The sequence below is a fragment of the Balaenoptera acutorostrata genome, chromosome 5 (assembly GCF_949987535.1).
Source record: "Balaenoptera acutorostrata chromosome 5, mBalAcu1.1, whole genome shotgun sequence".
In the NCBI taxonomy this organism is placed as follows: domain Eukaryota; kingdom Metazoa; phylum Chordata; class Mammalia; order Artiodactyla; family Balaenopteridae; genus Balaenoptera; species Balaenoptera acutorostrata.
In genome coordinates this window covers 114,612,290-114,634,845 of record NC_080068.1, presented here as the reverse complement: position 1 = coordinate 114,634,845, position 22,556 = coordinate 114,612,290, and the positions used below count along the sequence as shown (strand labels likewise).

Genomic DNA, 22,556 nt, shown 5'->3' with positions numbered 1-22,556 from the left:
GCCTCCTGTCTCCCCCGCAATCCCTGGTTTCTATGACCTCTTTCCTCAACCCTGCAGGCCTGAAAGAAGGTCACACAGAGGCACATTCAAACTCACACCCCACAAGCCTTGCCCCCAGACAAACCCATGTACACTGTCCTTTGTTCCATTCCTTGGGCCACTTTCTCCATCCCTTCCTCCCTAGCCGTCTGGGTTTGCCCCCCCTCAGGAGTACGTTTCCGTCTCCCCGACGCCCTTGCCCTCCCCCTCTGATTTATTAGAGCTCCCGGTTTGGCGCAGATCCCTTTTTCTTCTCCTCCTTCCCATCCTCCCTCCTCGTGCTCCTTTCCACAGTGGGAGTGCTTGCGCCTGCGGCTCTGTCTGCTCCTGTCTAAGCGCCCTGCCCCGCTCCCTCTCCTCGTTTCGCTCTCCCGGCTCCTTCTCCAGCTCCCGACTCCGCGGCCCGCCGGCCTCCACCTCCCTCCCCTGCCCCGTTTCCCGTCGCCCCTGCTGGCTCCCCCCGCGCTCGCCCAAGCGCTGCGCTCGCCCCTTGATCGCCCGCCGCGCTGCCGGCTCGGCTGCCCGCCCGCCCGCCAGCCCGCCACTGTGCACTGGAGTTTGGTGGAATCTCTGCTGACGTCACGTCACTCCCCACACGGAGTCGGAGCTGAGGGAAGAGAGAGGGATGAGAGCGAGGGAGGGGAGAGAGAGTGCGAGAGCGAGCGAGAAAGCTGGAGAAGAGCAGAAAGAAACGGCCAGTGACGGCTAGATTCCGGAGGCCACTGCGCGCCCTTGGACCCCCTCGGAACTCGGCGCCCTCCGGAGCCTCGCAGCCCTCTCGGCCCGGCTTTCGGGTGTTTGCGGTGCAGCCCGTGCCTCGGTTCGCTGGAAATCTCTCCGGGACGCGGCGGGACGCGGAGACAGCAGCTCTCTCCCGGTAGCCGGTAAGTGGAGGCCGTCTCTCCCGCAGGGATGTGAGATAATGCGAGTTTGGAAATTTGTTCCACTTTGGAGAATCTTCACCGTAGGTGATTTGTGGCTCTTGGGGCTGCCTTTCCCCCGAGGTAACGCAGTTGGCAAACAGACCTCGCAAAGCCCTGTTCCTTTGGTCCCCGGTCACAGACGCTAACAATCTACGGGGTGCTGAAGTCGAGTGGGAAGCGAGACCATGGCTGGCATTTAAAAGGAGGTATCTTCCCTTAAATCTTGGTGCCAACACTACAGGGACAAATCCTCAAACTGAGGATTAGCATTCTCAAGATAAAGGGCTCTGTACAAAGTTTCAGCTACTGGAAGATTAGCCCCCTTCCCATTGTTACCAATTGGAAAAAGATTCCATCTTAACTGGCAGTTAGTGACCTCTCAGGCCCAAGCGAATTACCTGGGAGCCAGGCCTGAATGCCAAGCTCACACAATTACTGCGGATTATAAATCCTTTAAATTGATTACCAGTCAATTCCAATCTTGCACTTCGGGAGATACATTTTAAATGGGTGCAGGGGAGAGGACTGTTTTCCAACCGTCCAGCAAGAAAAAAATTATGATTCTAAATCTGAGAAGTATGTATCTCTTTTTATTACAATTTAATGATTTTACTTTCCTAAGCAATTTAGAAATCAAACCATCATAGGGTAGTGTGATTTTTACTCTTTCTTTTTATTTGTGCAAGTAGCATGTCTTACTAAACTAAATTTTTTAAGAAATTTGCTATCATGAATTAAAATAATATAGGAATTCATACATTCTAAAATATTTTATGAAAAATTTGATTTTGAGAGATTTCCTTGCATTCTTTTTAGGCTATTAATAAGAATTAAAGATGCTTTTAATATCATTTTGGAGGAAATCCATCTAAAAATTCAAATACCAGTTATGTCAAGGAAACAAAGCACTTAAGCAATATAGATTGAGGATTTTTGTTGATGTAACAAAATAAGCATACAAGGTTTCAATAATCAAACCTTCCCTAAAAATGAAATAGCTACTTCATTTATGGAATGTTTTGCTCTACCTCAGAAAAACTACACTTAAATTATTCAGGTGCTTTGTTCCTCAAGTTGAGCATGTTTGTCCTCAAGTGTTCCTGAAGCATCGATATTAATTGGTTTAAAAGAAGGCTTAAACTGCTAAAATACAGAACTGTGTTAAGCAGTATTTTAATTTCCTTAAATGATTACCCACTGCAAATTAATTTACTGACTAATCTCACTAATTTAGTTCATTGAAAACATATGTTCTTGCCATGTTTATTTTTAAACTTTCCATTAAAGATTTTGTTATAGGGTAACAACTTGAATGGAAAGGGGGGAAATGTGAAAGGATGTGGAATTATTAGGACTATATTTCATTCCTGCAATTTCATCTTATGGCAATCAGCAGAAACTATTTTTAAGTAAATTGTTTTATTCCTTAGGGCTTGCCTGCCTGCCTTAGCCAGTGTGGTTCAGGGTGCTCCCATTAGCTGTGTCGTGCTTTTTAGTGAGCTCACAATAGAAAACTCAAGTTGGCCAAAACAAGATTGCCTGGCATATACATTCCAAGCAGGACATGAACTTTTGGGGTGAGAACAACTTCCCAACGGGAAAAGTTGCTCATCTTAATTTGTGAGATTAGCCATTGAAGCCAGTCTGTAAATCCGGCAGCCAAATTTGTCTTCTAAGACTTGCCTTGACAGGGCAAGTTTAAGGATCAGCAGGCAGGAATTGGAGGTCTCTTTCTAAAAATTACCTTCCCCAGTTATTTAGACTCAATTCATCTAGTAAGCCTGGTCATTATATGCAGGAAAAAAAAAAAAGCAGGTTTCAAGACTCATTTTGACTGCAAAATAAATCCCCAAGTCATAAGGACATGTAGGAGTGAGCTAAGGAACACGCCTTGACCTTCTTTTCAGTCTTTAGAGAGGAGTTCTTGAAGATTTGTTTTGTATTGCTTTGTTTGGTCTTCAGCACTGAAGCTTGGGAGTGGGGGGAGAATGTCTAATAATTGACTGACTTTACACTGAGCTACCCGATCTTTTTCTCTTGTATATTTTACTATTTAAAAAAATAAAAACTATTTGCAGTTACCATCTGCAAAGCTCTGGCTACCAGCTAATAATGCAGCCAATTCAGAAGTTAAAAAAAAAAAAAAAGATTATCGAAATGATGATGACATGCAAATTTCCCCTGAAATTATCATAAGTAAACATTTGAAGTCTGGACTAATAAAATCCCATCTGTGTTACTTCATATCGAGTTAGTAGAAAGCTGTGATAATGAATTTTGTAATATCTCATGAACAGACATCTCAATCAGGGACTAATCCTGTGATTTTACTGCAGAATCACTAAATCTGGAGCCGCCAAACTGCCACTTCTGGGCCCCCGGGCCCGCAAGCATCGGCAGCGCCCCCGCCCGCGTCCACGCTAGCGGGTGGGGGAACCGCCTGGCGGTCCCCACCCCTGGAGCCCCACGCCGCCGCGCGGGGCAGCCCCTCCTCTAGGCAGCGACCTTGGCCGGAGGCCCCTGGGCCCCGGCTCCTTCCAGAAGAGGCCGAGGAGCCGGGAAATGCGACTCCGCCAGAGCCAGACCCCCCAGCTCCCTGCCCAGCCTCCGCCCCTTGCGCAGCCGGGTATCGCCCGCCCCCCAGCCCCAGCCCTGGACCTGAGTGAGGTGGGCCCTCCCGCCGCCGGCGTACCCTGGGTAGCGTGGAGCGAGGCAGGCGCCGAGATCCAAGGGGCCTGAGGAGCTTTCTTTTCTTCCGTCTTTAAAGCAGCCGCGGGTCTTCCACCCACCCCGACAGAGCCCCTCGCCACCCACCTCTCCCGGTTTGCTCGTGGCGGAGAAGGGGGCGCACGTTAAACGCTTGGCTCGCTGCGTTGTGGTTGGAAATTTGGAGAAGATCTGGTTTGCCGGGGAGAAGGGGGAGAACTGGAGGAGCCGGTCTCTCAGAGCTATTTCTCTGTCCTTGGCGGGCAGTAAACCCTCCGGGGACGTTTGCCACGCTCTCCTCAATCTCAGTCACTCCACCCCGTTCCCCTGCTCTGCGATCTTAAATCATACTTTAGTGTAAATAAATGGCCGGGTGAGTATCTCCCGGGGAAAGTGTGGCTAAATATGGAAAAGTGGCTCCTGATGGATGAGAGGCCCGAAGCCAGCTCGCTCCTGGAGCACCCTAGGCCTAGGGAGTCCTGTTCGTTTCAGAATTACAGAAAATCGAGGGGAACTGTTATCTAGGACAGGAACAAGTTGACTCTGGCACTCTATAAATGTTTACTAGGCTTCAGCTAACGGACAAGCACTGTGTTGGCCTTCACGCGCAGCTCCCCAAGGAGAAAGTCCTCTTCACTCATCCCCAAATTTTGTATCTGCTAAGGTTGTCCTCGTGTTCAGACGGGCTTTTAACCCCTGACACAGACTCCCCTGTGAGTAGTTCCACAGCCTAGGTTCCCAGAACACGGTGACTTGATCGGCCAAGAGCCCCTGGACCCATTCGCTGCAACTCTGGAGGGACATTCCCCCGCCCCTCTTTGGTAAACATTCAGATGTCCTGGACCGGGGGCAAGGGTGGGAATGAGGCTGGGCTGCCAGAGGCTGTCAGATGCCAGAAAAACGCCTGAGACCTAGCACAGACTAGGCGCCTAATAGCTAGTGTCGAAGTCGTCTGCCCCACAGGTAGCCTGCTTTGAGCCCTGCGCGCTCGCCCGCCGCCGCTTCTCACAGCCCTCCTTCTCTTCCGTTTTGCAGATAACGGGGAATGGAGACCAACTGCCGAAAACTAGTGTCGGCGTGTGTGCAATTAGGTAAGAGTCGTTTCTTCCGCCAGGGTCACCCGACGGGAGACCGCGACACGCGAGGGCGGCGAGAGGGCACTGGTCCCGTGGCGAGGCCGCGCGAGGGGCGCTTCCCGGAGGGGCCGGCCAGAGCAGGAAGGAAATCAGAACCAGGACGCCGGTGGCCTCTCCCAGTGGGGGGCTGTGGATAGGGAGGGAGCCTGTCGCCGCGTGTCGAAGCCCCGGGCCTCCGCCTCCCGGCGGGAGCTGCTGGCAGCTGGGGAGGCGCGGAGAGAGAACACCGCCCTGCGCCGGGTTGCCAGAGGGTCCGGGAGACGGGAGTGTCCTCCGCTCTTTCCTCTAACTGGGTCTTTGCTCTTTGTCCCTCTTTCTCCTCCGTCCTGCCTCCCTCTCCCACCCTCCTCGACCGCCGCTACTTTCCGCCGCCATCCGGGCCGTCTCTCTCCCGGCACGTGGGGCGGGCGCGCGTGGCCCAGGCGTGCAGCCGGCGGCCGTTGAATGCCTCTTCCCCAAAGACTCCGAAATCAAAAAGGTCGAGTTCACGGACTCTCCCGAGAGCCGGAAAGAGGCGGCCAGCAGCAAGCTCTTCCCGAGGCAGCATCCCGGCGCCAATGGTAAGGTCGAGAACGAGGCGCAGGCCGCGCGCTGGGCACCAGCCTCCGGTCCTCTGGGGCTCGGGTGAGGCGCACGCAGGCGAGGCCGCCAGACGGGGCGCGCCTGCTCGGAACTTGGCCTCTGGTTGGGACGGGAAGCAGCCGTGCAAGGAACGTTAATTCCTTTCCCCAAATTATACTGCACTCCTGAGACCCATCACCTCTCCCTCTCCCTCTCGCTCTCTCCTGATGATCTCCTGATGTGTGGCCTGATCTGCGCACACCCCCAACCTACCTCTCTGTGCCGCTAGCTGGCGTGGAAAAGTGGTCCAACAGCGACCTCTGTCGCTCACCACGTCCCACTGCATGCAGCAGCGGCAGGGCCCACCCCGTACCGACGGCCCTTGGCCGCGCCCCTCCCAGGATTGTGGGCGCGGGGTTTACCGCGGAAGGCCAGCACGCGAGGCTCGGGCTGGCGTAGGTTCGCCCCGGCGGCGAGGTGGAGGAGCTGACAGTAGCCCTGCAGAACCTGAGGGCAGCAACTGCGCGCAGCAGCCGAGGGTGGAATGGAGTGGGTGCCCCTGTCGACACGAACCTACCTGTTGTGCTGGTTGCGGGATCTCGGGTTTTGGTGGTGTGGTTGATTGGTTTCACTCTGACCGAGGCAAGGGATATTGCTGCTCAAAGTGTGCAGGCTTGTGTAAAACTTAAAACGTCTCCTACGCACAGATCTTGTTGAATTGAAACGTGTCTTTTAGGTGTGTGTGTGAGAGAGAGAGAGAGAGAGAGACAGAGAGACAGAGAGAGACAGAGAGACAGAGAGTGGATGAGAGGACAACCTTTCCTTTGGAATACATGAAAAACTCAAATTTACCGTTCGTCTCTTCTCCGTGTTTTCCAGGCCCCTTAATAAATAAGTGCCTATCCTTAGGAGGTTGTTGACCTTTGATAACGTGAGGAGATAAAGCCCTCACAGTCCTCGGCCCCTAACCCCCTCTTTCCGGATTAAAGTGTAAAGATACAAATGTAATGTGTGCTAGAGGGGAGCGAATTGGGACCCCCGCCAAGTAAACAAACCGTATTACCGAGAAGAAAACAAAAGCCCCGCACTGGGCTTCCCAGTGAATCTGAGAGAAAAGCATCATTTGTTGGAATAAAACGTCTAAAGTGGTGTGGAGCACAGCGGCCTCGACACTGCGCAATATCGCTAAGTCCTCCTGCTGGGCCAGTTAAACGCTCACTTGTCCGGGATTAACCCCATGGGGTTAAATGGGGCCATGTAGAGATAACGTCGGGTGATTTCTGTCATTAAGATTGTGTTAAATTCTTCTTCTGTTTGATAATCGGTCGTAAAAATAAATTATTACACCAGAGTATGTTTGGGATATGGTTAAAAATCAAGAGCAGCGATGACTCCCGGGGAAAATGCTTTGTGCGTGTTCAGCGCCGGCTCCGGCCAGGCTAGGGGAGCTCCCCAATCTCGCTTCGCACAGCGCGGGCCGGCCGCGGCCCAGCCGAGGTTGACATTTCTCGCAGCGCTGGGAGCCGAGAGATGCAAAATGTCTCCTCCCACCCCCACCCCAACCCAGTGTTTTCTTGACCCCAGGAATGGTTTCTGAGGACAGGTGGCTTCCACAAGAGCTTAGGACCCCTTGGAGGGGAAGCCTGAGGTGGGATGGGGGCTTCCGAGGTGGGCAAGAGGCGGCTGAGAGCCGGCGAGTCCTGTTTGCTCCTCTCACCGTCCAGGCAGGCGCTCCTGGGCATTCGCTTTTGGTAATTAGTAAACAAAGAGCTAGAAATAACAAACGATTGTTTTCTTAACCATTATGTTCAGGCCCGGATTATTTTAGTGCAGGGATAGGGTCTTCCCCACACAGCTAATTGTCTGTTTTCTACTTTTTGGACCGAAGAGGAAAATTGCTGCCCAAACATGTGTAATGCCATTAATTAAGAAGAGACACGTGATAGGAAAAATGCTGAAAATCTTGATTTTATTGGCTTTTAGGGAATGGGGTTAGACCAAAAATGTCACACACGAGTGGGCAAAGCCATAGAAGGAAAGTTGCCAGAGTCCCCTTTACTGAGTATAAGTAAATTTAACTTATGGAATATGCAAACTCCTAGCGACAGCCTGCGAAAGGAAGAAAGAGAAAGAAAGAAAAGAAAAGAAAGAAAGAAGGAAAGAAAGAGAAAGAAATGATTTTTTTCTCCTTAACTTTTTTATAGTTTTTATTTGCTTTTAAAAAGAAAAGTGTTTACAATGACATGCGATTTTAGAAAAGGGCCATGCTATTCTATTATTGGCACTATTCTTCCTCATCCCCCCAAAACACGGTGTCCTCGTTGAAGACTGAAAACGTTTTCAGAGTTGACAGTGTCGACCTCTGGGAGGCCCGGCCTCTGCGTCCCATCGCAAGCGAGTCCCCATCCCCTTGATACCCACAGCCTGGCTAGAACCCCGAAACGGGAGGGGGCAGGGAGTAGGCTGAAGATCCCCTAAAGCCAGGGGTTTGAGAGAGGGTGGAGAGAGGGGTGGCTAGGTATGGCAGGTGAAGAGAGGAAGAGTTGACAAGTTAAACAGCATCCCCCAGACAGAAGGGGCAGAGGCCCGCTTAGAACATCCCCCTAGAACAGAGGTCCTGGCTTTTCCTCGCTTTGGGTGTCCCGAAAGGGGCTCCGTTTGGAGGAACTCAAAAAGTTGTCTTCGCCTTCTGGAAGAGGATGGAATGATCCTCCCCTGTCAATACCTTTAAAGTTTCGGGGCCGTGGCTCTGGATTCAGAGCTGTAATCGACCGAGCTGCCGCCTCTCGGTCCCCGCGCCTGGCTTCGCGACCGGACCTGGGGCGGGTACATTCGCCGGGCCTCCCCCAGCGATGCCATTAATTTTCAAATCGTTTTGGCAGAGCAGTTGGGCTGAAAGTGTTCGACCCGGGCCTCTGGTGCGCGCAGACTTCCTTCCCTAGGGACAGGGACTCCAAGGCCCCGCCGCGACACACACCGTCTCCTGCGGCAGCAGCCGGGTGCCCCTCTTCTTCAGAGCACCCGCGATAACCGCCCCCCCCCGCCCCGCCTTGGCGGCCGCAGAGCCCTGTTCACTCAATCACCAAATGCTTGCAGAGCACATACACCGTGGATTCCTAATGTATCCCCCCCTCGCCTCCCAAAGCAAATCACCTGGTTTCCCTTCGCCGTTACAGAGCGACTTTAATGCGTGATCACAAGGAGCACCGCGAAAGCAGCCCAGACCACCTCTAGCGAAAGGCAGAATGGTGCTGCGGGGGGCGGCCCTCGGGCCTGAGCGTGGTCAGGAAGAAGGGGGGCGTTTAGAAGGGTGGAGGGCTCTTAGTGCGAAGAGGGGGCAGGGGACCGGGGTGTGCCGCAGAGGTGTGAGGTCTCCGGAAGCGCGGAGCTGGGGAAGGGGAGAATTCCATTTTTTTTCTACCCACACCCCACCCCACGCCAAATCTGCAGCTTATCGGTAGAAGCTGCCTCTCCTTTCTGTGTGGGGTTTTTTTTCCTCCCAAGAGGGGAAATTGTCCAAAAGTAGTCAGTCCCAGCGGATGCCCGCCCGCACAGTAGTCTTTACAGGTCGCTTCCCTCGGTACTGACGCGGGGCGCGCTCAAAGTTTCTCAAGGCTGGCTCGGCTGTCATCCCGCACCGCCCGCTGTTAATATATGCAGCAGTTGTTAGAGCGACTCGGGGGAGAAGGAAATGTCTAACGAAAGCTTATTCGTGAGCAGGAATATACTAATGGAACAATCTGATGTCTTCTTAATCCTATGTAAAAAGCTTTGTCGTCTTCCTAATATTGACTGAATGGGTAATTAATGGCTCTTCATCTAGGCGAATACCCTGTAATCCAAAGATAGGCAAAAGACAACAAGCCCAAGGTAGAAGACAAAAGGCCCAACTGCGGCCGCCACCCTCCTTTCTCCCACCCCCCGCTCAGCATCTTCAAATGGGAAAGTTTCCTCTCAGGAGAAAAAGGCAAGAGTGGGAGACTATATATACCTTTCCTGGGCTAGACTTAATCACAGAACCTGGCCGCCCAGCTCAATTCGCCACTACTCCGTCTTTCCCCCACCAGTCCTTCCCTCCGCTTTTCTCTCTTCTCCATTCCTCTAGAAAGTCTCCCCCATTGTGGCCCTGACCAGCACCTTTTACCCCAAGGCACCCATCTTTCATTTAGGGAAGGGATTGATAACAGAGGACCAACATACAAGGTCTTCAGAAGGCTCAGGCAAAGGATTGAGCTCCTTTCTGATCCTGATGGACGCTCCTTTCTTTTACAACCTAAGGCAGACAGTCTGTGAGGACTAAGGTAGTTGGGAAGGGAGGGAAGAAATGAATAGAAGGAGAGAGAGCAGGCAAAATTAGTATATGTGTTAAAGAGCGATCAGGAGTGATGCAGTCAACTTCATTGTGAGGATCTGACATGAAGAGTGCCCAAGATTCTCCCAGCGTGTTTTTAACAGGCTGACATCTTAATTTAAACCTTTAGAAGTAATATATTACTTGGGTTACGACAATGAGGCGGGTTCCTTTTTTTTTTTTTGTCAGCTGACAGCTTTTAAAATATTATTTCACTAGGGAAATAAAAGCTTCATCTCAGATTATAGGTGGGTATTTTTGGATTTATGTGATTTATGGTCACCATGACAACTAATGCTGAATGTTAGCTACCAGCATGTCTGGGAGAGGGAAGACAGAAAGAAGGGGAACAAGAGAAATAGAAAGGGAGATGGGACAAGAGCTGAAGAGGGAAAATAGAGAAAAGAGAAAGAGGAGCATTTCAATCCACTTTTTTTTTTTAAGTAATTTTAGTTAGTCCCTTGTCATTTCTATCTCTCTGGACCTAGATGTTGATGTTTATCTCATTCCTGTATCTCTCTCTTACCCCTATACACAAATATACCGCTCTCTTTATTTTACTTTTCCACGACTAGTTGCAGTTCGGCGATCAAATGAGCGCCTAATAAACCTGTAGCATTACCAGGCTGATGTGAAAAGGCATTACAGCGCGTGGGTTTAGTGATTGCAGTAGTCCTCCCACCTCCCCGAGCCTCCTCGAATCTCTCGCTCCTCTCTCCACCCGCCAGTGTGGAGTGAAGAGAACCACCCAGCCAGCTATCCCAAACCTGAAGCCATGGTGTGGGAACGGAAATATGGGTACCATTTGCAGGGACCCAGAGAGGGTGGATGTTGCTCAGTATCTCTACAGACTTCTGATTCCGAAAAGAATCCGCCACTTTTTACAAACCTGCACTTTTTTATTCCATTTAGGGAATGGGGAGGGGGTGGGTGGAAATCAGCCACAATAAAGCCTTTAATTTCTGGGTGCTTCGGCTTCCTGACTGGGGTGGGAGGAGGATTTGCGTGCAGAGAAAAGCCAGGCAGGGGAAGGAGGGGAGGCAGAGCCGCTTCTCCGGGCAAGGTGCAAGGTCTCCCTCTGACCTCTGCGCCTAACACCGCACGCTGGCGCATACACACACTCACGCCTGTCACGTGCCTCCGACCTGAGTCCGGGCGGGTCTCGTCCTTGAGCTGGCCTGGACGGGAACAAGACTACCACCCCTCTACGGCCTGACAGCGCAAGGAGACATCTAATTGAACCATCTTCCAGGTGAGCTTTGAGGACAGATTTTTTTTTTTTTTTCCAGAAGTCACGGGTCACTTGGTTGGGTCCCAGTTCATATCCCGGCCGCCGCAGCCGAGAGTTTGGCGGCGCTACCCAACCCATCTCGCCGCGATGGCCAGAGGGCCTTTGTGCAACTAACCCTGAAGAGTGTGAAATTAAATAAGACCTTAAGACTGGTAATCGGTGGCAAATACCAGCTCAAAACACGCCTGACCCCGTGTCACACATTTCCCTCCTCAAGGATCTTTCTTTGAAAGAATAAGAAAGAAAACCCGATTGAGACGATCCCTGATTTCTTCTGAGTGGAAAACCCAAACCCGCACTGGGCTTCCTGTCCTTTCCCCACCGCAGCTGTGCAGCACCTCCAGCTTCCCTGAACCGACTATGCTGATTTTTTTCTGAATTGACAATTTCTGTGATGGAGGCCGAAGTCATAGTAATTTCTAGGACCAGTCAAAGAGGAGTGGGGGGCTGGCGGGTAGCAGTAGTTCTGAACTGACAGAATACCTAAGATTCCCTTACTTCCAGCTCCTTTGTCATCTGTATTGCCTATACATTTGCACCCACCGTTTTTTTGTAGATTAAATCTAAAAATTGCCCACCACCACTAGAGTTTTAACTGAAAAATGTTTCTTCGTTCCCCACTACACACTTGCTTTTCCTCATCTAGACTTTTCATGTTGGAGCACTCCTACCACCGGTGGAGTGAACCCTGTTGGGGCTGGAAAGGGTATCACCCAAACTCAGAGTGTGTGAAGTGACTAGAAGATTAGGAGAGAGTTGAAACTCTGGCTAGAAAAATGCAAAGAAATACCTCCCTGTCTCAGTTGGGGTTTTTTTGGGGGGGGGCGAATATATTATGTATGTGTATTTCTATCTATAGATAGATATATGCATACGTATATATGATTTCGTTTTTTGCTTAACCAGAGTTCTTCAAGTAATTTGTCTTTCTTTATTCTCCACTTGACTTTGCAATGGATCGATATAGTTTAAGATTCCTTATCTTTTCAGGCTTTCAGGCTGATCACCAGCATTTCCACACTTTGGCACTATGAGGAGAGGTCACTTGCCCTTGGATTTTTCACCCACTTTGGAGGCTGGTTTAGGTCCTTCATATTGTATTTGCCTTGAGGAAAGTTCTGTTAGTCAGCAGAGCCAATGAGCTTGAATCAAAATTCCATGGGTTTAATGAGAGATGGGCTTAGAAATCTACATGGCTCTGTGGAGCTTCTCAGCTCTCCTGAGTAAGGAGTTTTGAAAACGACTCAGAGCATCCACCAAAAATTGCAACTCCAGGGTTTGAATGTTGAAGAGACAAGGAAAAAAATATGCTCACTATGGAGGAGAATCTTTCATTCTTTGATGTGATGGAGTTTCTTTGTGATATGAAGGCTTGAGCCTATGGTATTGTGGGGATTGCAGCTATGCTGAGGTTTAAGAGAAGATACTAGAATATGATTAGTAAACACATTGGGCAGAAAAGGGCTGGATTCATATTGACTTACTTATAGGTCATCAGCTGGCAGTGCAATGGGAGGAAATATTTACTTTACACATATACTTTATGGTCTTGGGAGAATTAGAGGAAATTCAATAAGAAAATGGTGAGAAACATTTAAAACCCTTATTTAAAAGACTTAAGCAAATTAGGGTCTTATCAGATTAAAAGCCACTACAAATGTAAGAGCATTGTCTTCGGTGAAACACTGGGGGGTCTGAGAAGGAGATTCTCCACCAAATCTCAGGGATAAAATGCATCATTTAAGCACCAGATAATGAGCAGAATGTAAATTAATTTAACCTTCTTTACCAACAGGCTGCTTATGTAATATGTATAATTTAGTGATAAGATTTCAGGACCTAATATAGGTGGATGTATGAGCCTCAGCTAATGCAGACCTGTCACATGAGGATGTGTTCTGCTCTAAGCAGGTGTGTGTATGCATGGACTGGGGTTAACTGGAATAAAAGATTAAAACCAGAAATGCTGATTTAAAGCTTCCTATGAAGAAAGTTCCTCCTTGTAGCTAAATTCTTCTTAAAGTGGGATGATAATTTGGGGAGAGACTGAAGAATTCTCATTTGGTTCTTGGACTGTTCTCAAGCTTGTTTAAGATGGGGGAGGAGTTGCAGATATGGTGGGGGGGGGAGGTTTTTCAGGGCAAAGGAGAGACACATAGGTTACAAACATATTTTTAGTCTGCTTCGTCCACTCTGCCTCAGACTGAAAAGTTTTCCAATCTTGGGAACAAGGACAAGGAGGGAGTTTTCTGAAGATACCTCATACTGACGTTGCAAATCATTGACTGTAATGTCAAACAAATACACATTCAGGGATGATACCACTAACTCCACAATAAAGCAATCGTCAATGCAGAAACCCAGGGGAGATTAGTTTGTGCTCTCCAGCTGACCTAAGCCGGAGGACAAAAGGACTTTCACAAATTATTTTGAATGATATCTTTGAATTTCTTTCTTTAATTTCTTTGGAAATAGAGCTGTAAAGATTTAGATGTCCCCAAAGGTGTTTTTTCCTTTTGTTTTAAATAAATGAACAAGGCTTTGCTTTTCCTTGCTGAACGTTCTCCTAGGTGTTTGCCCACAACCTACTGCCTCTGCCTGCTTGGACTCCCAACAATTCAAGACAGCCTGGAGCTCCTAGGAATAGAAAATGACTTAAAAATTATCCTTGGAATTGGTTATTTGGCAACATTCTTAATTGTATGGAAATTCATTAAAGCATATTTTATATATAATTAGCTCAAGGTTGTTGGTTCTACAGGCTTTATGGGTTTGAATCTGGTAACAAAGTAAACAAGAGAGTTGAATTTAAAGCGTGGCTCTCTCGGGTTAGGATGAGCTTAATACAGTGTATAAAGAATTTGAAAGCTCTAGGATATGTGTCTTAATCAACGTTAAGTAGAATGGATAAGCTTTCAGCATTTTGAAAATGCTGGGTTAGGGTTTCTAGTCTATTGTGTGTTTTCTGTCTGGGGACTAATAAGCATTACAGAGAACGTGATCTGAGTCGACTTTTTATTCTTGTATAAATCCAGAGTGAACCACCAAACAGTTGTTCGTTTAAAGTCAAGGTAATTTTCTTTTGACGGATCCATTTGCTTCTCGATTTCTAATTTATTAGCCTCTCTTGGCTCTGTCTTCTTTGCAATTAAAGTAAAGCTTCTTCAGATTAGCTCCGCAGCATTCACTTGACAGGCTGTTTGGAAAATTTAAGATCGGAGAGATGATTTGTTGGTGTTCTGAAATTTTTCTGGTTTTAAGTAGCATGTCTCCTCTCCATACGGGGGAGAAAAACACCTCTCGGTAGGAAATGAATGTAGTGAGACACAAAAGGAAGGAGGGGAGGGTGGCTGGGTGTCTTGTTGATCCTTATACCTCTCAGCCTTCGATCTTTCCGCTTCTTTCTGACGAGCCTTTTACTCCCAGCCGCATCTTTCCACCTCCCCACCAGAACTAAAAGCCGGATCGTCTTTGGCCGGGCCGGAGCAGAATTCCCGGGAGCCGCCGGGTGTAGACTCGGCGGGCACAGCGAGGTATTAGCCCGGCCCCGCACAGCTGATAGGTGCAGACAGGACTGTCCCTCGGTTGCGGCTCGGGGGCTCCTGATTGGTGCGGAGTCACGTCACTCCAGCCGGCGAAGGGTCTGGGAGGAGGCGGGGAGGGTTGGGGAGGGCCGCGGCCGAGTGACGTCTCGGCACCAGGAAGCCCGCCTCTGGTTTTAAGATGTTAGGCCAACAGGGAAGCTTGGAGCCGCAGAGCTGGTCCGTCGCTCGCCTGGGTGCTGGGACCTGAGCTGCGGCGAGGCCGGGCTCGAGCTCGACCGCCCGAGGGAGTGTGCGTGTGCGCACCGCGGAGGGTGCGCCCGGAGGCCCGCGCCGCTGCCGCCGCCGCCGCCGCAGGAGATCTAATATCAGCTACCTGTCCCTGTCACTCTTGACACTTCGCTGTCAGGGCTGCCGCGCGGGGGGCGGGCAGAGCGCAAACGGCGGCGTTAGCCTTCCTTATTGGAGGGGTACTTGAGGGAGGGAGGGAGGGAAGAAAGGGGTCTTTGCCCACTCTGTTTCGCTTTGGAGCTTGGAAGCCTGCTCCCCAAAGACGCTCCGAACCGTGCTCTCCTACCCACATCCCCATGTCTCCTTTGGCCCGCTGACTTCGGCCGCCGGACCCTTTCGCTTGAGCCTTCCGAAGGGGACGGGGGCGGCTCGGCTCGAGGACTTTGCCGGGGTGGTGTTCCCTGCTCTGCCCGCGGCGGCCACCGCGAGGAAACTCCGCGCCTAGAGCGGGAAGCGAAGCAGGCAGCGGCGGCGACGGGGCTTCGGCCGGGCGGCAGCCCAGGACTCGTAGGGCGGCGCGCTCCTTCGTCCATGAACTGCATGAAAGGCCCGCTGCACTTGGAGCCCCGAGCAGCAGGGACCAAGCTGTTGGCCGCCTCCTCGTCCTCCTCCTGTCACCATCCCCAGCCGCTGGCCATGGCTTCGGTCCTGGCTCCCGGTCAGACCCGCTCCCTGGACTCTTCCAAGCACAGGCTGGAGGTGCACACCATCTCTGACACCTCCAGCCCCGAGGCCGCAGGTAAGGCGCCGCGTGGCCCCGCGCCGCTCGGCCCTTCTCTCCCCCGAGGAAGCCGGCCCCTCCTGGGGGAGGCGTGGTGGGAGTGGTCCTGTAGCCCGCTCCCCCCAGAACTTCCGGAGCCAGGGTTGTGTTGGCCCCTCGTCCCTTTCGCTCTGCCTGGACTGCCCGGCTGGGGTGGCGCGATTCACGCGGACAGTTCTGCCGCCCTCCCTATGCCGACCCTGGCCTCCTTTCTGTTTTCTGGGTCACAAAAATCCCAGCACCTCCATTCGAGGACCTTCAGAGGCCGCTCCCCCAGCCCCCATGCGGCCCCTGTTCCGCTCTCGGCTTTCAGCTCCCAAGAAGCTCCACTTGTTAGAAAAATATTTGTGAAACTACGCCTCAGAAGAACAGGCGGTTTTCCTAAAGGGCAGAGGAACTTGGGTGCCTCGCCGAATCCCGAAGCCTACTTTTCCTAGCCTTCCGAAACCGCATCGAAATCTGAGCTTTTTACGAGGGGGTTCTGTAAAACGCGCGCGTGTGGGTGTCCCGGGAGATTTGGTGTGTCCACGCAGAAGCTTATAAATATACTTGAAAGCACAGGCTATAAAAATGACTGTGCCGTCGCAGTGAGATAAACGTGTAAATAAAACGTGCGGCGCTGGGGGAGGAGAGGCGGTGGGGCGCGCACACCCACACTCACGTCTGCACACCCCGCAGACGCAGCGCTTTCCCTGGCCCGGAGCGGCAGCTCCACACCCTCCTCCCCCGCCAGGCAGCCCAGCTCTTCCCCGGCCTCTGCCGCCTGGTCCAGTTGGCGTTCGCGGGTAGCAGGTGGGCATGCTGACGGGGACCGCTGTGTGTTTCATTTTCAGAGAAAGATAAGAGCCAGCAGGGAAAGAATGAGGACGTGGGCGCCGAAGACCCGTCCAAGAAGAAGAGGCAGCGGCGGCAGCGGACTCACTTCACCAGCCAGCAGCTGCAGGAACTGGAGGCCACTTTCCAGAGGAACCGCTACCCGGACATGTCCACGCGCGAAGAAATCGCCGTGTGGACCAACCTTACGGAAGCCCGAGTCCGGGTAGGAGCCCGCACGGAGGCTGGGAGGGCTAGCGGGGAGGGCGGTGCGGGGATGCCGGCCCTGTAGCCCGGGAGAGAGTGTGGAAGGCAGGGCTGTCCAGGAGGGCTCGGGTGGGTGCCTTTGCAAAGGCAGATGGCCTCTCACGGCGGCCCCAGTTGCGAGGTTACAGCTCCCTCTTCCGAGACTGGCCGCGGGCCTGGCGCAGGCGCCGGGAGCGGCTCCGGCTCAACGCCCCGACACACCGCGCGCTCCCAAACGCGGCCGCGTGCATTCCCCTGCACAGAGCATTGTGTTCCCGGCTTGTATTCGCCAGATGAGCGCTAATAAGATCCCTCCCAGGCCAGGAGCCGAGGACAGGCTCCAACCTGAGCGCCTTTAACAAGGAAAACCCGCCTGAGACACATAAGGGTTTGCCCTCCCTGGAAAACTTCCGCGCCAGGCCTAGCCCGGCCCTTTCTCTCCTCTGCTCTCCCTCCTTACACAGTCTTTGCGGTTTTTCTGCCATTCAGATCTCTTCCACACCCTATCCCCTGGTTTTGTGATCTGTGGAAGCAGTTTTAATACACAGCTGCTACCCTGCCAGTCCTCTTAGAAAGAAAAGAAAAAAGAAGAAAGACTTTTCGGTTTGGTTTATTTATCTTTTCTCAGGAGACTGTTACTCACACCCTTCCTCCCAATTATAATAGTTTTATTAAAGAAAGGGCTTACCTTTGTAGCAAATCTGTACTTTATGGATTGGCAAAAATGAACTTAAATAAATTACCCAATATCCTGGTTTGTGCTGGTCGGTGGAAAACTCCAAATTTGTTAGGATTCTGGAAGCAGAAAACACACATAGCAGGAGCCAGAGGCTTTGCTGTTTAAAAAAAAAAAAGCTCTGTATAGAAAAAGAGCCCCCAGTTAGAGCTGAGAAAACAGAAGAAAACACTATAGCAATAATGATGAAATAAGACCAAAATGTACTCCCAAAGCCGAGATACTGAAGGCACTCTCAGAGTGGCATGTGTGTAGGGAATGAGGCTGTGCTAGTGGATAAATGAGCCAGGCTGAAGTTGGAAATGGTTTTAGTTTAACAGCGCAGAGCTACAGCTCAGGCCCGGACCGCGTGTTTTTTTGCACAAGGTCAGTTTTTCGTAGCTCTCACGCGCATCTGGGGATCGGGCCTCGCACGTAGTCTTCTCGCCTGGGCAAAGTTTAGACGGCCCAGGGTAGAAATGGCAAGTAATTAAAATGAAAACACAATCTATGGGGTCTCCGGAATCCTTCAGAAAACCCTCCCCCACCCCCTCCGACTTTTCAGCAGTCCCTTCCAAGCCCCTGCCGCCGCAGCGCTGCGCTCTGGCTGCCTGGGACTACCCCCTTCCAGGCCCGCTGCTTGTCCAGCCGAGTGGGCAGTGAGGCGACCTTTTTATAGCTGTCGGGTGCAAAGAGGAAGGGGGATAAAAAGGAAATCGAGAATGAAAGGGAAAAAGGAGGAGGAAAAAAAAAAAAAAAGCAGATTAGGTGGCTGGGCCTGGCTGAGATGTGTAATGTGAAACATCATCGGTGTCAGCTCGGAAATCTCGGGTCAGGCCTCGCTCCAATACACAATAGCCGCCGTCTGGGGCGACAGGCGGACCCGATGTGGATTGAGAATGGGGTTGCGTCTGGGCCACCGGACAGGGGTGGGGGCTGGCGGGGCCGGGCGGCCGCCCGCAAAGCCCAGCGACTAGGCCGGGCCCGGCCGGAGCAGCGCCGGGCGCGCGGGTCTGGCCTGGGGTGGGCGGAGGGTGTGAAGGAGCGGAGCGAAGGGAGGGGAAGGCTGCAAAGCGACTCGTCCCGGGTTCCCGGAGATTTACACGCCAAGCTCGCGGAGTTTAATGAACTGTCGGGGAGGTGGTCTTTTACTTTTTATTTGGTTATTTTGCTAGGCGAGGAAGGGGGTCGTGGCCTGGCGCCTGTTGAGGGCGCACGTTCCGTGGAGTAGGGGGCGGCGGTGGAGATTCGAGAGGGGAGGAGGAGCTGTGGGAGAGAGAGCGGGCCTCCCAGCCCCTTGTCCTCATCACTGAGTCTGTGGCTTTGGAATGCAAGCAAGTTTGCAAGGTGGCCGGGGAAGGGTTGGGCGGAAAGCCCGCTGCTCTGAGTTTATTTTGCAGTAAGTGTTTTTGGACCCTGAGGAGGACGTGGGTTAGTGAATAAGCCACTCGCAGGCCGCCAGGCGGTGTGCTGGGGTTTGTGGCGCAACTCAGAGCCCGGGCTCGCAGGCCTGAACCGGCCTGGCCCCCTGCGTTGGGACAGGGCTCTGGCAGCTTGGGGCGCGGGGCAGTTGGGGGGGGGGAACTGTGGCGGGAAGGGTGCGCGGGTGTGTGTTGGAGCGGGGGTGGTCGCTGGTGCTTTCCCGGATCTAGGTTTTACTAATCCGATCTGTGGCATCTGTTTGCTCCCTTGCCCTCCACCCCCAGGTTTGGTTCAAAAATCGCCGGGCCAAATGGAGAAAGCGGGAACGCAACCAGCAGGCCGAGCTGTGCAAGAATGGCTTTGGGCCGCAGTTCAACGGGCTTATGCAGCCCTACGACGACATGTACCCGGGCTATTCGTACAACAACTGGGCCGCCAAGGGCCTCACGTCGGCCTCCCTGTCCACCAAGAGCTTCCCCTTCTTCAACTCTATGAACGTCAACCCCCTGTCATCCCAGAGCATGTTCTCCCCACCCAACTCCATCTCGTCCATGAGCATGTCGTCCAGCATGGTACCCTCAGCGGTGACCGGCGTCCCGGGCTCCAGCCTCAACAGCCTGAATAACTTGAACAACCTGAGCAGCCCGTCGCTGAATTCCGCGGTGCCCACGCCCGCCTGTCCTTACGCGCCGCCGACTCCTCCGTACGTTTATAGGGACACGTGTAACTCGAGCCTGGCCAGCCTGAGACTGAAAGCAAAGCAGCACTCCAGCTTCGGCTACGCCAGCGTGCAGAACCCGGCGTCCAACCTGAGTGCTTGCCAGTACGCCGTGGACCGGCCCGTGTGAGCCGCGCACTGCGCCGGGATCCTAGGACCGTGCCAGATAGGGCAGCTCTGCCCTTGTTGAAAGACTGGGAATTACGCTAGAAGGTCGCGGGCACTAAAGAAAGGGAGAAAGAGAGAGAGAGAGAAGATATAGAGAAAAAGGGAAACCACTGAATTAAAGAGAGCTCCTTTGATTTCAAAGGAATTTCCTCATTGTCTGACATCTTTCACTAAAAAGTATTTCCAACAGTTGCAAGGACACACACAAATGTTTGACTGGATATGACATTTTAACATTACTATAAGCTTGTTATTTTTTAAGTTTAGCGTTGTTAACATTAAAATGACTGAAAGGATGTATATATATCGAAATGTCAAATTAATTTTATAAAAAGCAGTTGTTAGTAATATCACAACAGTGTTTTTAAAGGTTAGGCTTTAAAATAAAGCATGTTATACAGAAGCGATTAGGATTTTTTGCTTGCGAGCAAAGGAATGTATATACTAAATGCCACACTGTATGTTTCTAACATATTATTATTATAAAAAATGTGTGAATATCAGTTTTAGAATAGTCTCTCTGGTGGATGCAATGATGTTCCTGAAACTGCTATGTACAACCTACCCTGTGTATAACATTTCGTACAATATTATTGTTTTACTTTTCAGCAAATATGAAAAAAAATGTGTTTTATTTCATGGGAGTAAAATATACTGCATACAAATTGGTCTGGATTCTTTCTGCCCTCCTCTGTTGCCTGGCCAGGGTTTCTCAGTCACTGCTTCCTAAAAAAACCAGTTCCCTCTGCCTGCCTAGTTAAATACACAAGGCAGCAGTACTTATTTAAATTTGGTAGAAATAAATTATAGTCATTCATCAGAAACTAAAAAGAAAAAAGAGGTACTCTCAGGAAAAAAAAGGGGGGGGGCTGCAGAGTCTGGTCTTGTTTCCCAGATTTTTCTTTGGCTTACACCCAGAGGATTCCATTATTGCTAGCAAATAATATAAGAGGGAAAGAAAAAAGGAGAAAGAAATTTAGAAAGTATGTTAGCTGGAATGACTCTCAAGTTTACTCCTTTGGGGAAGGGGGAACCTGCACATCCAGTAAATTGTTCTGGAGAAGTATGTGTGTATGTATACATCTACAGTTTATATACGTTCCTCTCAAGAGGAATACGTCTATAAGTTTACAGGGAAACACCTTCAGTTCAAAATATTTAGGCCTCCACGTTTACCTCTCAGGCTTAAGTAGAGAGATTCTTCATGTTATATTACATTACTATTTCCAAATCCTTTTGAGACATTAAAAGAAACAAAGACCATTTCTAATAACCACAGCCCTTTAGTTTCTCAAAGGGCCCAGGGGTTGAGAGGTTAGAGTGGAGTTTCCTGAGTCTTGTCGAGCAATATGTAGTTGAGGCAAAGGTCATGCTCCCCGTGTTTTGTTTTAAATAATATTGACCCATTAATTCTAAAGCTGCTTGTTCCTGAAATTATGCAGGATTATAGTTTGCAAACTGCCGGAGAATGAAGCAAATCAAGATGAGTTACAGCCCTGGCCCTCCCTCCCATCCTCTGACATCTAAACGGGGAATGAGTTTGGTGTGAGGGTTTAAAAGAACGTTAAGCACCCACTCTTCCTTTGTTGGTGGTTTTCAGCTTTTTTTTTTTTAATGTGAAATTAATTTTGTAACAAATAGTAGCAAATACGACTTAGTCCTAAAGAAGTCCTCACCGTGGCGCAAGGGAGGTCGGTGTGTTGGGCGTGAGGGTGAGGGGTAGTTCTGAGGTCTTTTGCTCTTCGGGTCACCCCCCCACCCCCCCGCGGTGGGCAAAGACAAACATCACCCTGGCTGGGGAATCGGGAGCAAAAAGTAGCCGCCAGTTTTCTGGGGCCGAGAAAACCTGTGTTTTTGCGCTTAAGTTGCTTTTATCGGACTGAAACTTTACCTATAAGCTTTTGGAGCTCAGACACTGAGTCTTTGTTCTGCATGGGACTGCTGCTGCCACTTAAAGAGATCGCAGATAATGTCCCCTATTTAAGATCAGTGCTTAATGCACATTAACTTTCTTTCTTTCCTTTTTAAGCTCTGCCTCGGACCTGCGGTGGGATCACGCGGCTGTGGAGGGCAGATAAAAGCCCTTTGGACGAGGGTCACCTCCGTCCTTGTTGTTCACTTGAGAGCAGTGGAGAGGAAAACGGTCCCCACGGGCGGACTTTGGCTTCTGGAGCCGCGGGGCTCTTCAGTCCGGGCCTCCCAGAGCCTCGGCCGGGCTTGGGGGGAGGGGCGGCGAGGGAGGGGAATGGGAGAGGGGATTTGGGGATGGGGGCCTGGAAGCGCTAACGAGACCTGCTGGGAGGATTTGCGTCTGCAGGCCCAAGAACGACTTGGGAGCGCTGGGTGCAGGAGGTGGATCTCGGCCTAGTTTGCTTGCTGAAACAGAACTCAATTTCAAGGAAATCAATCAATCTGCAGGAAACAAAAATGGAAGTCGAGGTTTGGGAAGAGTTGTCACTTCCCCGACTTGAGTGGTGCTGGCTGTGGGCGGAGACTCGGGGCTGATGAGAGGCCCTTTCTCCCACCTCAGCTCTTTCCCAGGACTTCCAGAAGGGAGAATTACCCTCCTCACCTCCCCTTCCCACACGCATCCTCGCTGGCCCGTCGGCCCCTTTCCGCACCTCCTTTTCCCTTCAAGTGAGAAAAGCCTAGTTCCTGAGCCGGTGGAGTGGGTCCCCTCGCCCCTCCCGCTCCCACGCGGGTCTCCCCTCCAGCCATCGCTACTGCCACCACCTCGGTTCCACTCAATCGATTTTTGCTGCATGTCAACACTTATTACCGGTGAGTGTGAGGTATTTTTTTCTCCTTCTCTAGGTCTCTTAATGATTTCTGAGCTAGTTGTGTATTAAAGTGCTTAAAGGAACCTTTAAGGCA

At 51.2% G+C, this 22,556-nt stretch overlaps 1 protein-coding gene across 3 annotated transcripts; it reads left to right on the top strand.

The window, feature by feature from the left end:
- The first annotated feature begins 389 nt into the window (after window positions 1-389).
- On the top strand, window positions 390-20,352 carry PITX2 (paired like homeodomain 2). 3 transcript variants are annotated; one of them, XM_007191042.2, is made up of 5 exons: window positions 390-923; window positions 4,704-4,759; window positions 5,227-5,364; window positions 16,434-16,639; window positions 19,081-20,352. In XM_007191042.2, exons 2-5 carry the CDS (start codon window positions 4,714-4,716, stop codon window positions 19,642-19,644), a joined length of 954 nt encoding a protein of 317 aa, XP_007191104.1. In that variant the 5' UTR covers window positions 390-923; window positions 4,704-4,713; the 3' UTR covers window positions 19,645-20,352. The 3 variants fall into 3 exon arrangements, with proteins under 3 accessions (XP_007191104.1, XP_057403263.1, XP_007191105.2); XM_057547280.1 differs by lacking the exon at window positions 5,227-5,364 and having other exon boundaries at window positions 393-923; XM_007191043.3 differs by lacking the exons at window positions 390-923; window positions 4,704-4,759; window positions 5,227-5,364 and adding an exon at window positions 14,697-15,579.
- The last annotated feature ends 2,204 nt before the right edge of the window (window positions 20,353-22,556 follow it).

What these genes read in the sequence shown, in the direction of transcription:
- PITX2 (XM_007191043.3), top strand. Translation starts at nt 15,372, where the DNA reads ATGAACTGCATGAAAGGCCCGCTGCACTTGGAGCCCCGAGCAGCAGGG. An exon ending in CTCCAGCCCCGAGGCCGCAG is followed by an intron (nt 15,580 to 16,433) that starts GTAAGGCGCCGC and finishes TTTCATTTTCAG; the next exon opens with AGAAAGATAAGAGCCAGCAG. An exon ending in TTACGGAAGCCCGAGTCCGG is followed by an intron (nt 16,640 to 19,080) that starts GTAGGAGCCCGC and finishes CTCCACCCCCAG; the next exon opens with GTTTGGTTCAAAAATCGCCG.